Here is a 16,256-nt window from a genome sequence, read left to right on the forward strand (position 1 = left end):
TTCATGTTTATTTTAAATTAGACGTTTTATTCTTAATTTTTTCTCAAAAAAATAATTAATTGCATGTTCCATACATTCAACTGTACGCTGTTTAAACTGTTTGTACACGAGCATCACCCTGTATATTTCGGTAGTGAAAAAAAAAATCTCACTCATGAAAAATGCGTTACTTTACAGCTTGTTATAATTCTTTATATCTTCCTTGTAGTTTGTTATTATTATCTTTAAGAGAAAGAGGTGGAAAGCTACAGTAAATAACATAATATTTATTGAGGGTAGTTTTTGATAAAAAAATNAAAAAAAAATCTCACTCATGAAAAATGCGTTACTTTACAGCTTGTTATAATTCTTTATATCTTCCTTGTAGTTTGTTATTATTATCTTTAAGAGAAAGAGGTGGAAAGCTACAGTAAATAACATAATATTTATTGAGGGTAGTTTTTGATAAAAAAATTGAATCGATTTGCTGGAGCGCTATGGATAGAAACCAATAAAACTTGATCAATACATTAGTTAGCGTGCACCAACATGCGCAGTATTGGTTAAGAGCAATTAGAATGTTTCTTTTAAGGCTACTTAGTTTTACGAAATATTCCTAATATAATAGGTTCAAAAGCAATTGTTTTTTCAATAACGATAAGATATTCATCATGAATAGTAATGCATAGTCTATTATCATAATGTTATTATGCACAGAACATAATTTTGAATTACATTATGAGACATTTAACGTAAATATGGAAAAATAGCTATTTTTAGAATTATACAGGGTGGCTCGCTAGTGTTTACAAACTTTGGAAATATCTAATCACCCTGTATTACATGTTCTGATTCTATAAAGGTGTTTTATGCATGCATATCAGATTCGATTTACGCAAATCTTTAAAAAAATTGGAAATTTTGTAAAACAATCAAAACAATTTAATTTTTGCCTTTAAGAAAAAGCGCACGCGAAAAACCTACACCTAGGTTGATGTCACATGTCAAATATGTCCTACCTCAAGAAGTAGGTGTGTACAAGGCAATGCGTTTTCTAAGTTCTATTGCAGTGCCATTAGTTTAGTAATTTCCTTCACGAGTAGAAATGGCATGCAGTAAATCAATAAAAGTAAACATGAAATTTCTGTTGCTTTTCATACGCAAAACCTGAAATAAAAACTAACACTATATCGGGTTAAAATGAAAACTCCAAACACCCTGTACAATACATAATTTGTTGATGGAACAGGTCCCAGACAATATAATTTTTTAAGTTTGACGCAACGTAATTGAAAACCAAAATACATTCTAATTACACGAGGTGGAAAAGCGCCTACTGCTCAGTTTTTATAAATTCGTCCGATCTTGACCGAAGCAGTACAAACACACTAATGTATTTATGGAAATTGCGTACATGACATGAGATACTTGAACTCTTTTAATGGTTGCCAAAAAATAGTGCAAACGACCTCACAAAGAATTCGCCTTGAAGGACGCCTGTTTAATTACGTACTATTTTAAAATGGGAGGACTGTGTTATTGTGCTTCTTGTGGTAAATTACAGTACGTCTAATTTTAAAAGGGGAGATGCTATCGATGTTCATCGGACATACGTTTTCGTTGACCTTAAACCCACTCCCGATACCTATTTATGTGTTTCAGTCATATTTCTTTCTCGGAATCAGCTGGCTTTTGTATACAGGGCGTCCTAATTAAGACGGATTCACTTGAAACTCATCAGCATCAGCACTGGCATCAGTAAATGTCTTGTACACTTGTGGAAATCATATCTTTCCCATCGCGTTCAATTTGTACAATATGATGATTAAGTCTGATATATTTAATCAAACATCAGGCGTCCCTCAGTGTTGGATACTTGGCCGGCTTGTTTTTTATTGTTTTCAATTAACGATGATATCGCGAATAATTTTAACGACTACTTTTTGTTGCATGCTGATGATTTGAAAATCTAGGTTATTGTCAACTAGTATGACTGTAAAAAACTTGGACTTACCCAACATGGTGTGACAATAATCGATTACCTTTAAACGTTTTTAAATGTAAAACTAATTTGGTTCGAATTTTCAAAAATATTTCTACCCTACACACCTGTTAGAACCAAGTAATTTTTATGTAATATAATAAGTCCAATCGAATTACTTTTTCAGGTGCCAAAAAGTAGTTCAGTAATTAAAATATGTAAAAATTAGGAAAAATTTCGTAGAATTCAATGAACTACTTTACCTCGCCTGAATTTTTGGGCTTTATTTTCAAAATGGCGTTCAAAGTTAATTTAAAAAAAAACATTTTAGAAAAAAATGTTTCAAACAAAAGTAGGAATTTTTAATACGAATCAAATAAATAAGTTATTGCAAAAAACCGCTAAAACTCGCAATTTTGTCAAATAGCTCTTTCAAAAATATATATCTTTTTATAAAACTTGGTGAAAGGATAGCTCTTGGTGAACAAAATAAAACGATTTTTTCAAAATTGAAAAATATTTTGTAGTGTTTGCAAAAATCGAGTTTTCGTAAAAAAGAGTTTTTGTAAAATCCCCATAATTCATAGGCCGCCACATCTTTAGGAACGGGGTTTTTTAAATTTAAATTTTCTTTAATAGTTACACTATTATGTGCAAATATTGCACGAGCCTCAAATCGATTTCAAATATCGCAAAAAACGATCGAAAAATCGTTTTTTTTTCGGGGCCATAAAACTTTGATTAACTTTTTGATTTCAATTCCTATCAAATTGTCGATACTGCCATTCGAGAGTTGACATTTTTTCACGAATTTCTAAAAAAAGTCAGATATATTGAATATTGGCAAAAAAAAATTGGTATTTTCGAAAATTTGATTGGACTATAATTAGAAAAAGTGCAAATAAGATTTTTTGAATCGGGAAATAATTTTTGGTATTATGTTAATATTGGAAACAGATTTATTCAATTCTTCTTTTCTTTCTCTTTTTTGTCAGAATTTATGTTCATGTGCTATTTTTTTATTTATAGTTGTATATATCTTAAAATAATAAATTGTTTGTACTTAGACCTTTTTTTATTACTGCTAATTATTTATTTTTCATCCAATTTTTTCCTTTCCTTTGGATGAATTAAATAAAATAATTATGAACATGAACATTAAAAAAAATCGAGTTATCTGTGGTCCAAAGTTGGGAACTTTTATCGCCCATAATTTCAATTTTTTATTTGAAATGTTTTAAGTAAATAACAGAATAGAATTTCTGAGATGAAAAATCTGTTTTAAGCGAAACACCCTGTACTGCTTCACTTGCTATTTGTGTGTCTTATTTTTTTATGTGCTTGTGCTTCGCCTGTTAAAAAAATACACCAAGTCTACAGTTAAATAGATGGCTCAGTCTGCATTCCCAGACTTATTGGAAATATATTTTTTTTATAATCGTTTCTGGAATTAATGCATGTATCCCGGGCAGTTTGCCAGGCCGTTGCATGAAAATATTTTCAAAAGTGAAACAAAGAAACACTGAAATAGTAAATCAGTAGCCAGTTTGTCAGACAAAATAAGTTTAAAGATGCGTTGGTTGTTTGTTCCAAAAGATACATTCAACTGTACGCTGTTTAAACTGTTTGTACACGAGCATCACCCTGTATATTTCGGTAGTGAAAAAAAAATCTCACTCATGAAAAATGCGTTACTTTACAGCTTGTTATAATTCTTTATATCTTCCTTGTAGTTTGTTATTATTATCTTTAAGAGAAAGAGGTGGAAAGCTACAGTGAATAACATAATATTTATTGAGGGTAGTTTTTGATAAAAAAATTGAATCGATTTGCTGGAGCGCTATGGATAGAAACCAATAAAACTTGATCAATACATTAGTTAGCGTGCACCAACATGCGCAGTATTGGTTAAGAGCAATTAGAATGTTTCTTTTAAGGCTACTTAGTTTTACGAAATATTCCTAATAGGTTCAAAAGCAATTGTTTTTTCAATAACGATAAGATATTCATCATGAATAGTAANTTTAAACATCGGCAAAGTTTACTACGTAGGACATGTAAGTAATAGTTTTTTTTTGCAGAAAAATTAGGAATAAAAGTGTTAAATTCAAATTGTTGACAATCGCTGGACTTCATTGATACATACGCATAACATAAGTATTTGTCCATTCCGAATGCTGTCTGTGTTACACAGAACTTGTAAACTTTAACTTTTTATATGACAGAGGAGGAAAAAGTTAAATAAATAAGTATTTTTTCAGACAATACGTCATAAAATATTTATGCTTTATGTTTATTATATATTTGCAATTTTTACAAATGACTCACTGTACTCATTTTTTCACATTGTGCCATAAACGTAAGTTAAAAACGACTCCTTTATTGTTAGAGATATAACCTGCATTATATCACTGTAACCTCGAGGAAGCGTTATGACCAAGTATATACAAATATACAGGTTGTTCCACATTTAGTTCTGTAAAATTGTAATAGAAAGTCTAATATATAACTTCGAACTGTTCTCATTACTGAAATAATATTGAATAGTTAATTAAGAAAATGTGTTGTCAAGTAATTCGAAGGAAATTGAATCAATCAAAACTGGGTTGTTTCCTAAAAATTGTATTTTACATACACCTGAATTTTTAGAAAATTTCGCTCCCATCTTATTAATATAAGTAAAGTGTAATTTGGAATATAAAATTATTATGTCCACCGACTCATTGTTAGAACCAAATTGGATATATCATCTAACCACGATAGTGGTTATTCGTCAAAAATAGTTTGATCGTACATTCATTAACTAATTTTAACCGGTGCGACATCTATTTCGGAAAGATGAGTGAAAATATCTTCAATCATGTTATTCCAATATGATGTATAAGGACGTGTTGGATAACACAGTTCCACAAAAAAAGAGGTCTATTCCGAAGATTAGACCTGTTTATCCTTCTCGTTTTCTCTCTCGTTTTGGAGGAGTTAGAGTTAGGTATAAATGTAGAAACCGACAAAAAATAACTGCAAGACCATGTTTATATGCAGGTATTTTGATACGCTGAATCCGAATCCGAATTCAGAATTGCTCCATCACCCCTCAATTTTTTAAATCGCCGAGAAACCACACTTAAATGCGGAAAATCCCACTGTAGGGGGTATAGCATTTGGAATAATTGTAAAAAGAAAATGGAAGTTACTGAAGGACCATATCTAAACTAATGGAAAAAATTAAAGGGTCAAAAGAATTTCCGGAATTTTTTCGCGATTTTTGACAGACTGTATTTAGGTGAAAAATGGTCGTTTCGGGAACTAAAAAAAGCATTTTGAAGTTCTAAGATCTAGTTTTTAGATCTTTCGGTCGACATTTTTTAGGACCTAAGCTACGGTTATCATGCAATTCTGAGAAATAGCGCGACAAAAAATTTTGCAAATATTTTTTTTGTTTTCCGAGTCCACGGACTTGGAAATTTTTTTTTCATCTAAGCCATTGCATGGACCAGATAGCTTGTTTATTCAGCTTCATTTTCCTTTTTTTAAAATTTCGATACGACCATTTTTCATCGAAATATCAGTTTTAATGGAAAAAGATCCTTTTGTCTTCAATCATCGATATCTCGGCGACAAATGGTCATACAGAGAATTGAATTTTATTTTCATCAATTTAAACGTTATTGCCGGTAAAACTGAGAAAACCTCAAAAAAAATTTTTTTCCATTTTATTTATGATTATGAAGTGTTTAAGCTAAAAAAACGTGACCCTTTAATTTTTCTCAAAAGTTTGACTGTTTGAAACAAAGAAACGGTTCGCTAGATCGAGATGAAACTTCCCAGGGTTCTTCTGGGTATATCGAACTGTAAAAGTCATGCTTAACATTAGTCATTTCGTGAATATTTTTAATTCAGCTGTCAATTTTCTAAATTACAATTTTTCTCCTGTTTTTAAAAATTCGTGTAAAAGATGAAAAAAAAAAAATCCGAAATGTTGCGGCAGCATGTTATAGGAAATTTATTCCAGTTTTCGAAACTGCCCTATATTCTCTGATAGATAGATAGAACTTCACCCATTTGATGCCTGCAAAGGGAGATGACGGTATTCGAAGATGTGAACATCGTTTCCAGATAAAAAAAATATGTATATTTTCTGTACTTTGTATTGTGACATACAGCCAACCTCAACACTTGATTTCTAAACTTAAATTTTTCATTCATCACTAGAGAATTTGGATCAAAATAACTTAACTTTGAATAAAAGTGATATAGAAGCTGAACTGTTAATGTTGAAAAATTCTTATTTCAAATTCCACTTCTTGCTAAATAAATTTGCATCGTAATTTATGTTTTACCTAACAAGTCAATGTCCGTATTCAACATACAGCATGACAAATAATCGCTTTTGTTTCGAAACCGTTAGGATGTTTGACTTTCAACTAACTAATGTATCTTTACTTAAAATTAAGTACCTGTCGTTTATTTATGATCAAAATTAATTAACCCGATTGAGATGTACTTGAATGCTGGGACTGGTTTTACTATAAATATTTCCATTATTAGAAAAAATAACACCCTGTATGTTGGTTCAGTCACCTTATTTTGATCAACTACTTATGCCCCATTGTATTTTTAAAAACAACTGTTTTGACGTCTTAATAACGGAAAATTCAAATATCCTGTATAGGACTAATACAAGATTAAATTCTGTAATTTTTCCAAATTAATAAAAAGTTTTCCGTTGCTAAATGATTTTTGTAATAGGTGCTACATTTTACGCAGTAAAGTCAATTACTCCTTTGATTTAAATCATAAATACATTATTTTATAAATAATTTCTGTCCAGTGTAAATTGTATAATAATATCCAATATGAATGGATAACACGTTTTTTTTATCTTAATTAGTAAACCTCAAATACAATTAATTCCATTTGTTGAACGACTAAATATATCCGTGTCATTGAACCTTGCAAGGTATAAAAAGTAGATATTAAATATTTTAAATGTTCTTTCTAGTACTACTGTGCATCTAATTTTTGGTGCAATACTAGGATATCTCGATTATTATAAAATTTATATAAAAATGTTTTTAAACAAAAATGTATGTACTGTAAAAACAAAAACATATTCATGTAAAAAAAACTAAACTATGTTCTTTACTTCCAAAGTGAAACAGCTATAAGAATTTTTGCGGATTACATGTTTTTGAATTTAAGAAGGGGCAATAAAAGACGTTGGAGGATGACACTTTTTCTCTTACAAGTCTTGAAATTCTTTTAATAAGCTATTGATTATAGGATTTTAAAAGGAATTATGACGTTTAAGATATTTTATTACATGAATCGGTCAAATGGTCATTTTACAATAGATGAAAAAACAGTGGAGTGCTATTAAATTAGAGGGTGGAAATTGGAAAGAGGGGTGAAAATGCATCCCTTTCAGTTTTTTAACTGTAGCTCGAAAACGAAGCAAAATTTCGCTATAGTTCACAGGAAAAATTATTTAGAGAATTGAATTTCCCATCGAAAGGGCTTATTTAAAAATTTAAAAGAAACATTTTATGCAAGAAATCGTTAATAAACAATTTTAAAAAAGCAAAAAATAAGATTTGTTTATTCTTTTCACTTTTTTGCCTATAGTTTATTTGAGTAATGATAGGTATATGCATAGCTTCATAAAAAAAGTAGATAACCCTCTAATTTAATAGCACTCCGCGGTTTTTTCATCTAAAATGACCCTTTGAACGATTCATGCAATAAAATTGCTTGAACGTCATAGTTCCTTTTAATCTTGTTTTTTTTTTATATAATCAATAGCCTATAAGAGAGTTAAAAATAAACCATGACGCTTTTTTTTTAGAGCGATCTCGAAACTTCGAAAAAATCAGTCCATTTATGCCCATACAAATACACAATTTAGAATTGCAATACTCCAAATTTGCACGTGTCTGTAAACAAACATATCCACACTTGTTTGCGTGCAAATATTTGTGTTCAAAACTTTTGTGTTTTTCGTCCTAGATGAAAACCACAAAATAAACATGTGTTTGTATAAATATTTTGACACAAGTGTTTGCAAAGAGTTTTTAAAGAGAATTTATGCATATTTTTAGGTTTAGGTTAAATTTTATTTTGTTGTCTTCTAATAAATATACCTACTAATCAAAGTTCCATTTATATTTTGATTAGTGAATGGTGATTAGGGCTTACCATCGTAAGTCGTTCCTGGGCGCACATGCGGCCTACTGAATAATAATAAGGGGTATATATACTATTATTATTATTATGTTTCCTACAGAGAAGTCAGATTTCGCTCCAATTTGTGAGATATAAATGTCACTGCTCTAATTTGAAGCACACTGTATACTACTTAGAAACAAAACTATGTTTAAATTTTCCTGTGTCCGAAAAAGAAAAGAGTTCATGTTAGTGAATCACAAATATTATAATTTAATTCTAAATTTATACTTTAAATATAAAAAATTATTTTTTGGCTGTAACTAAAAATTAAAAACATCGGAAAACTGTTTTGACCAGAAAAATACTGTCAAAAAATAGCCAATGGCATCGAAAATGGGATGTGCTGTATATTAAATCGACAATTTTTCAATTCGGTCAATGAAAAAAAAGTTCGGTACAATTTTAGGGGTGAATCATCCCCAATGAACACCTTGTAGTGCTTCAATTAACTTTAAATCATAGTCAAAGACCAGCAGTAAACCTAAATCATGTACCAAATTTGGTTCTTCTGCGGTAGTATTGCAGAGATTAATTTTTTTCGAAATTTAGGGCCCCACTTTGGGGGTTAATAACTCCTCAGGGGTGCAACTTTGTATATAGGTAAATTTGGTTAAATTACAACGCCTACATGCACCTGCCCTGTGTCGGTTCTTATGCGGGACACCCTGTATGCATGTTAAAAAATAAGATATGAAGAGTTCAGTTTTTCCAGTTGCATTTCGTCAGTTTCAAATATCGAATACTTTTTATTTCAAATTGAACACTATGTATTATTTGCTCGATGTTAATCTTCTTTTGATTAATAGGCTTTCTAAGGATAAGTTTCTGAGAAGTTTGTGATTATCTTTCGTTTAAATAGTGAACTCAAAAATGGCCGTTGAGTGTTTTTTCATTAAAAATACTACAAAAGTTACTGCAAAATATGTTTAGTCAATGATCTGTCAACCCAAAGTATTATCAATAATTTCATTTTCAGAGTACTAGTAACTTTAGACTTTCATGAGGCCTTTTGGTTTGTTGATGGTCCAAGGAACAATATAGCGAACTTATGACACGGACTATTATTTTTTGAAGTAACCTCGTATAATACAATGCACCCGTGTATATTTTAATTTCGATTAGACGCAGAATAAGTTAATAAATGTGTAAAATTAAACTACATATTTTCGCTTTCGAAATTTTTATGTCCGGAACCATCCACGTGAGGGCTGTTGACAAAGCTTTTGGCAAGTGGCACATGTATAATCCGCTTTTGATTTGTTTTTGTACACACGTGAGGCTGACATTTATGTGGGTATTTAGATCAGTTAGACTTGGTCCATTTTTTCACATTGAGATATGGATATCAATACCAATTAGATAACACAACTAAGTACATACATTACTTTGTACATTGTGTCACACATATCTTCTTCAGAATAAACTCTGAAACTGGAGATTAACTCCTCTGGCCGGTATTTATCATGGATTTTTAGATTTCAGGCTTTATTAAATTCCAGGAAGTTCTAAAGATTTCTATTACTGGTCGAGTTTAGTCTATTAAATGCCACGCATCTGCGCTGTGTTCCAGGCTAGAATTTTTTTTTTAGAAAACTATGAGTCATTAAATTTTAGGTGTTTTTATATTTTTCTAATGACTTCGGATAGACTATACACCCAGTTTTTGAAATGACGACTGAAATCTCAAAACATTACATTGCTCTTTTAATAAAACTTGTTTTGGGATTTTTTTTCTAAATATAACTAACTATGTATTGGATATTATTGCATCATACTACTCCCTACTCCAAAATACAGGTGATTAAGGTGTCTCATAGTTGTTTTTTGTGATTAAATGGATACTACTATTGCTGATTCATACCGAGATATTTATAAAATATTTGAAGCTCTGTAATAACTGCATTATTCTAGCACGGTGCTTTAAGTACTAGAGCATTTTTGAAGATCTTTTACCTTTCAATATGAGTTCTTACATTGTTTAATATATAATCCATTCTAAATTGTTTGATTGTTGGATAAGACGTTTAATTTCGAATGTATTGCTTCTAAATTGGAACTAGGAAACTATTAAATTTCACTTTATTTGCCATTAACAATGACATTCCTCTATAAACAGTCGTACCACAGTACTATTTGAATTATGACGTCATTCGTTGATTTCTTGGTGATGTGCTTTTTTTATTTTTTCGCGCCGTAATTTTTTTTTTAATCATTTGTTCACTTAAATCACCAAAAAGGTGAATTATTCTTGAATGACGGAAAAGATGAACGATCGTCTTTACCAGAGTTCTAAATTTAAACGTTCTGTTTATGTTTTCAGTGAATCCAGGTTCTTTTCCGTATCCAACTTACGCAGTAGTTCTATCATATTTTTTTCGGATAATCAGTAATTATTTAAATTAATATGCGTGTAAGTTGTATTGATTTTACATTCGGAAAAATAACAGGTTGAATTATAAACAAGTTTTAACGTAGTTTATAGTCATAAATAATGATAATTAAATGAATTTTAAATACTTAACCCATGTAAATTAAAATTAAATTTAAGCAGGATTTCTATCGATATTAAAGCGAAATCCGCAATCTGCGAATGTCGTAATTTGCGATATCTAGTTTTTTACAAATATATGGGATATCGTTGCGCAATATTTATTCATACTCGAACCTTAATGGTGTTTAAAGTGTGCTGCGCTAATGTGATACCACGTGTTTTTATAATAATTACATACCCAGTAAAGTCAAGGATTTTTACATCGGCTAAAGAAATAATAATTGCTTACAGCGCTTTCTAGTGTATTAATTGACAGTCTTATCAAGAGTTTGTCTACAATCTTGGTTTCCCCAATTTAGTGATATTTTGACTTGTAGAGAGTGATAATGGTGTTTAGGTTATGAAAGCAATAGTTTAAAGAAAAAATGGTGAGTTGTTAGTTATTGCTCGCTTTTACACGATTGTTTTACCTGTTGATTCCTGGTTAGTTCGTGGAAGTGTGACATCACAACTGTGTGACATCAGTGCGTAAATCAAGTGCATTTTTAGTTTATGATTATCTTGATGTAAATGCATATGCCCGTCAAGTGTATCCGAGATAGTTTTTTTGACCTAGTTTTGCCAAAACGAAATTTCGTGTTAGACTTAATTTTCTAGTTTGTGATGAAACATCATAATTACGTCATTAACATATGATATTGTTTTTTAATATCGCTTAAGAAGATATTGATCGAAATAACGCGGGCTATGGCTTAATTTACGTGCGACATAGATTTTTTTTAACACATAGGCATTTTGGAATTTTGTATACGAATAGTAATTAGGTTGCTATGTATTTATTTTACGTTTACGTACCAACTTCGCCCGTGTAGACATAGATGGCAGCATTGTGTTGATCGCGGAATGCCTAAACAAGAGCTGCGTCGCATATTATTTAGAATCCAAATTCTTCCTAATTTAAATATATAGACAATTTTGCGGTATACAGTACAGTTGATCTATAATTTTACAACATCTTGAACTAATGTGTAAAATTGCATACATTTTATTATATCCACATTTGCGATAAAACATAATTTGTTTATACCCAAGACGTTGTTTCTTTAATTGTATATAATTTTAGGCGAATAGCTAATTTTATCATAGTCAGTTTCGTGCGTTTAAATATTTATTTGTATATACGTAATAGGGAATTTTGAATTTTACATAATAAAATTATTGACGACTTTTTCGAAATTATGTAATGATATATAATAACAAAGGCAAAACATCGAATGTTTTTAAGTGACTTTTAATATATATGTCATCCTGATTGCCATTGAGAATAGTTTAAATATTTTTTATTAAATATTCAATAAAATACAACAATTTGGAAATTATAGCTTTTTCAGAATAGCAAATCCTTAGTATGCTTCTTTTTTTTTTCGGGCCAATTTTTGAAAAATCGCATTTATCTAAAATCTAATAACACGACCCAGAATACCCAAATATCAGTCTACACATATTTATTGTTAAATTTAATGTACCAATTTAAAAATGTAATAGACATGGTCTACTGGAAATAAGTATGAAGAATTTAAGGGGTAGTTCTACTAATAAAAATTATGGTGCAACTACACGTCACATAACCTCAAAATTATTATTTTTTAATTAATTGTTTGCTATATTTTCAGTTAAGACCTTATTACTTATTATTGGTAACAAGGTTCGTCTACGAACAAAATAATCAAATTTGTGATGCCTAAATGGTTTAAATTGTCTTCATTAATTATAAAATTATATATTTTTGTTTGTGGTTAAAATAATCTTAGGAGATTCTCTTGATCTAAGATTTATTTCAGTATTATTATTGTTACTTTTCGTCCAAATGATTTTTGAAAGAAAAATGTACACTTTTTCTTTCATAATAAAAAAAAAAACAAAAAAACAAAAATCACTATAGGCGAGGCCAAGGTTAGATTTGATTTGTTAGATATTATTAGATTTGAATAAACAAATTACTGATGCAGTTTTTCTAAAGAAGCTTAAGATTAACAATTTTGAGGAAGTTACCGTTTCCAAATTTTAAGAGGCTGTATGTATTTATAAATTTGCTAGAATGAAAAATGAACGGAACAGTCTCGTATACTTTCATGCGTTTTAAAAATGGAATTAAATTTTTATTATTAACGGTTGTATGTTAATATTTTACACAAATATGTATCCACGTTATATCTTCTTGTCAAGTAAATGTTAAAAAGCAACTTTATGGTCAAGTTATCAAACACTAATGGTGTCAAGATCAACGACATTTTAAACGTGTGTTATTGTACTGTACACGATTATAAATAATTTCAATTCAAAGTCAATTCGAAATGTGTTATTTTTCAAAGTATAACAGAGTTTAATTTTTAGAAAACTATTTTTGCATTTCAGGGAGTGGAATAATCTCTATTATGTTTAATAATTGTAATAATTATGGTACATTGCGCGCATTTTTCAATTTTTTTTTATTTTTGTTATGAAGATAAATTAATGTTTTTCTAAACCGATCAATAATAAATTAATCAATGAGAGCTAATACTACTTACATTTTATAATAACAATTCAGTAACTGGGTATTTTTTTATATTAAAATGGGAGTTATATTAATTTTGTTTTACTACTACTTAAACCAGTATTTGAGTATCGATCGCAGCTTCTACATGTATAAATGGTTGCCTATATAACGGCTGCAGCAGATCACTGTTCACAATTTATTGTAATTTTTTTGTTCTTCATATTCGTACCTACCTATTCGTAATTGTTTGTTTAACATTTTATACAAGGCTGCGCAGAGCGCATATGTAATATTAATAGATATGAAATGGATGTTTTTATAATAATATTGATAGTGTCATTACTTCTTTTATCTCTTGCCGTTGTCGGCTGTAGCATGAGTAATTTATGATATTTTTGGAGTGATATGAATATTATTCCATTCAACAATATTGTAATGTAATGTTAAATAATTTACAATGTTTTGTTTTTCTGTATTATTATCATTAAATCGGCAAAAATAATTAAAAAGTAATAAATTAACCAACAGATGTTAGTCTTAATGTTTAATTTCTGAGAAATACCGTTTTATATTATCGAAAAACTTGACTCTTAAATTGTAATTATATTAGATCTGCGGTGTTTATAAAAAATTTTTTGATTGTCGACATCGCTAGAAAGTTAAAGGCTACAAGTCCTCTTTCTCAAAAATAAAAATTAAAAAGAAACGATATTGTATTTGTAAACCTAAACGTTTTTTGGTTTGATTCTAAAAATAAGCTGAAAATTAATTTTGCCAGATCTTGCCAGGGCCACAGCCCCCGTAGCCCTTTCCCTCCCCTTAAGCCGGCCCTGGGCATTTCCTCTATTTTTCGAAAAATAATTTTGTCTCGTGTGATGGGAATTGAAACACTGATGTAAAAAAAGCATAAATACATTTCGCGCATTCACAAGAACTGCGTATACCTGACGCGAACGTCAAAATGTAAAATACAATACAAAACAATATAAAATACGATGACGGAGGAATATTCCACAAATGGCAAATCAGTGCATATACAAATAATTTTGGGATTTAATCTATGTCCTAAAGTAATTCAATGAGACATAACATTTAACTTATGAAATGTGAATCTTATAATAAATAAATTAATGTCTATGCATAGCTCTGTCTACAGACGTCAAAATAGATAAAACGTCTTTGACCCGTAGGTCGCGACCCTAAATTGAATAGCGAGTTAAATAGCAAATATTTAACACCGCGGTCGTTAGATAGATAATAGTTAAATCAATATAATTTCAATTTTCAAAATTTTGTTTTGTAAACACAAGATATTTTACACATATGAAATTTAACGAATTTTAAAAAACATTAATTACTACAAATGTTACAATATCTTCAATTTCCGTCCCATGTGGACAAAATTATATAGTATTTCATTTATATTTTTTATTTTAAGTTGGTAGGTTATTTTAAGTTGTTAGGTATAGGTATTTAAAGATATTGAGTAAAATAACTATCTAGTTCAGCAATATATGTGATCTGATTTGTGGTGTGTATTTACTTGATAGGACTATCGTATTTATCAGCTAATTAACATTTGTCTTTTGTATTACGCTAGCAGTAATTCACGGAACTGAAATTATTACATCTTGCAATTAAGATGTATACACAACATCCATAGTGAATGAATATTTTATTTTTGTCGTTGGTGTAAGTTTGGTTGCCTATCATCAGGCATCGCGTCAGCCATGGTTAGAGAAAAGCACCCAGGCTTTAAAACGTAATAATTTCAATTCACGAAGAGCTAAAAAATTGCAAGAGTCATGTAATAAAAAATGACTAATCTGGGTAATCCCGTAGAAATGTTTCAAAGTAACTTCACTGTCTTTTGGATATTTTTTGTGAAAAATTAATTTCCGTCATCTGAAAAACAACTGATAATAAGACTGTATGTAACGCCAAAATATTCACTGATAAATAACAAGTGGTATAAATTGTAACCACCAATTTATTAAGTTTATTAAGCAAAAAATAAAAGATTTTCTATGTCAAGTAATACAGATAATATACTGATATTGATAAAAGGATTTGTTGAAATAGATAGAATTATCTAAGGTATTTCCTGTTTGCCATAAAATGTGACAATGTTTTTTTCATCGATTCCTAAAGGGAATTTGAAATATTAGTATTGGCATGTGATGGGGGTGGCATAACTGATAGTAATTTCTGTACAGGTTTTTTTTTTAAGTGGGATTCTATATGTACAGGGTCGGAAAGTCCCCATGGTTCATCGGCCGTTACGTGAGAGCGATAAAGTAAGTCATAGAAATCCGTGCGATAGAGAAAGATGGCTATAATGAAGGCGTCTAATAGTCACCGCCCATTTCGCCCTTCCACAAATAAGAAGTGGATCTTATTTGTGGAAGGGCGAAATGGGCGGTGACTATTAGACGCGTTCATTAAAGCCATCTTTCTCTATCGCACGGATTTCTATGACTTACTTTATCGCTCTCACGTAACGGCCGATGAACCATGGGGACTTTCCGACCCTGTATATTCGGTGGTTCCGCGTTCTCCGATAGAGGCCGTTACGGTCTATTCGAAATGGAAGAAAGTGGGGGAGCGATTTGTGACAAATTAGACGATTTTTCGTTTGCAGGGGTAACCTAGAGTTAAGATTAAAATCATAATATTTGATAAATAGAACCATAGTTAGATTCTATGGGTCAAAATATATTTTTTTAATTTATAAACCAGTAATTATTAACATCTGGAATTTCTGATCATAATTTTATGCCTTATTTTTAATTCGCAAAAGATTTTATTATAACAGACTTTTCGCCTAGTGACTTCACAACGCATATTTTAATTCTTCTTAGGACTTAAATGAGGTCGAAATAAAACACTATGATTCTCATATTCTTTAACTTATTTTTATTTTGTAATGTAGGTTTATAATGGAAAACACCTCATTATTTTTCAGAAATTGATTTTGTCAAATTTGTACTAAGTTTGATGTGCATCCTCTTTTTTTTGGGTAATCGGTTAAACACCCTAAT

At 30.0% G+C, this 16,256-nt stretch overlaps 1 protein-coding gene across 3 annotated transcripts in view; it reads left to right on the top strand.

Moving 5' to 3' along the window:
- The window catches only part of LOC108916920 (segmentation protein cap'n'collar), a 96,991-nt gene that overhangs the window by 4,980 nt on the left and 75,755 nt on the right, over positions 1-16,256 (top strand). The window contains exon 1 of one of the 3 annotated variants that reach the window (XM_018723252.2): positions 10,867-11,104. The exons of 1 other annotated variant lie outside the window; for it this stretch is intronic. In XM_018723252.2, the coding sequence (XP_018578768.1) occupies positions 11,102-11,104 (3 nt within the window). In that variant the 5' untranslated portion in view covers positions 10,867-11,101. Of the gene's footprint in view, positions 1-10,866; positions 11,105-11,182; positions 11,201-16,256 lie in introns of those variants that run through there. One more of the 3 variants, XM_018723254.2, reaches the window with a different exon arrangement.

The sequence above is a fragment of the Anoplophora glabripennis genome, unplaced genomic scaffold (assembly GCF_000390285.2).
Source record: "Anoplophora glabripennis isolate ALB-LARVAE unplaced genomic scaffold, Agla_2.0 scaffold2, whole genome shotgun sequence".
In the NCBI taxonomy this organism is placed as follows: domain Eukaryota; kingdom Metazoa; phylum Arthropoda; class Insecta; order Coleoptera; family Cerambycidae; genus Anoplophora; species Anoplophora glabripennis.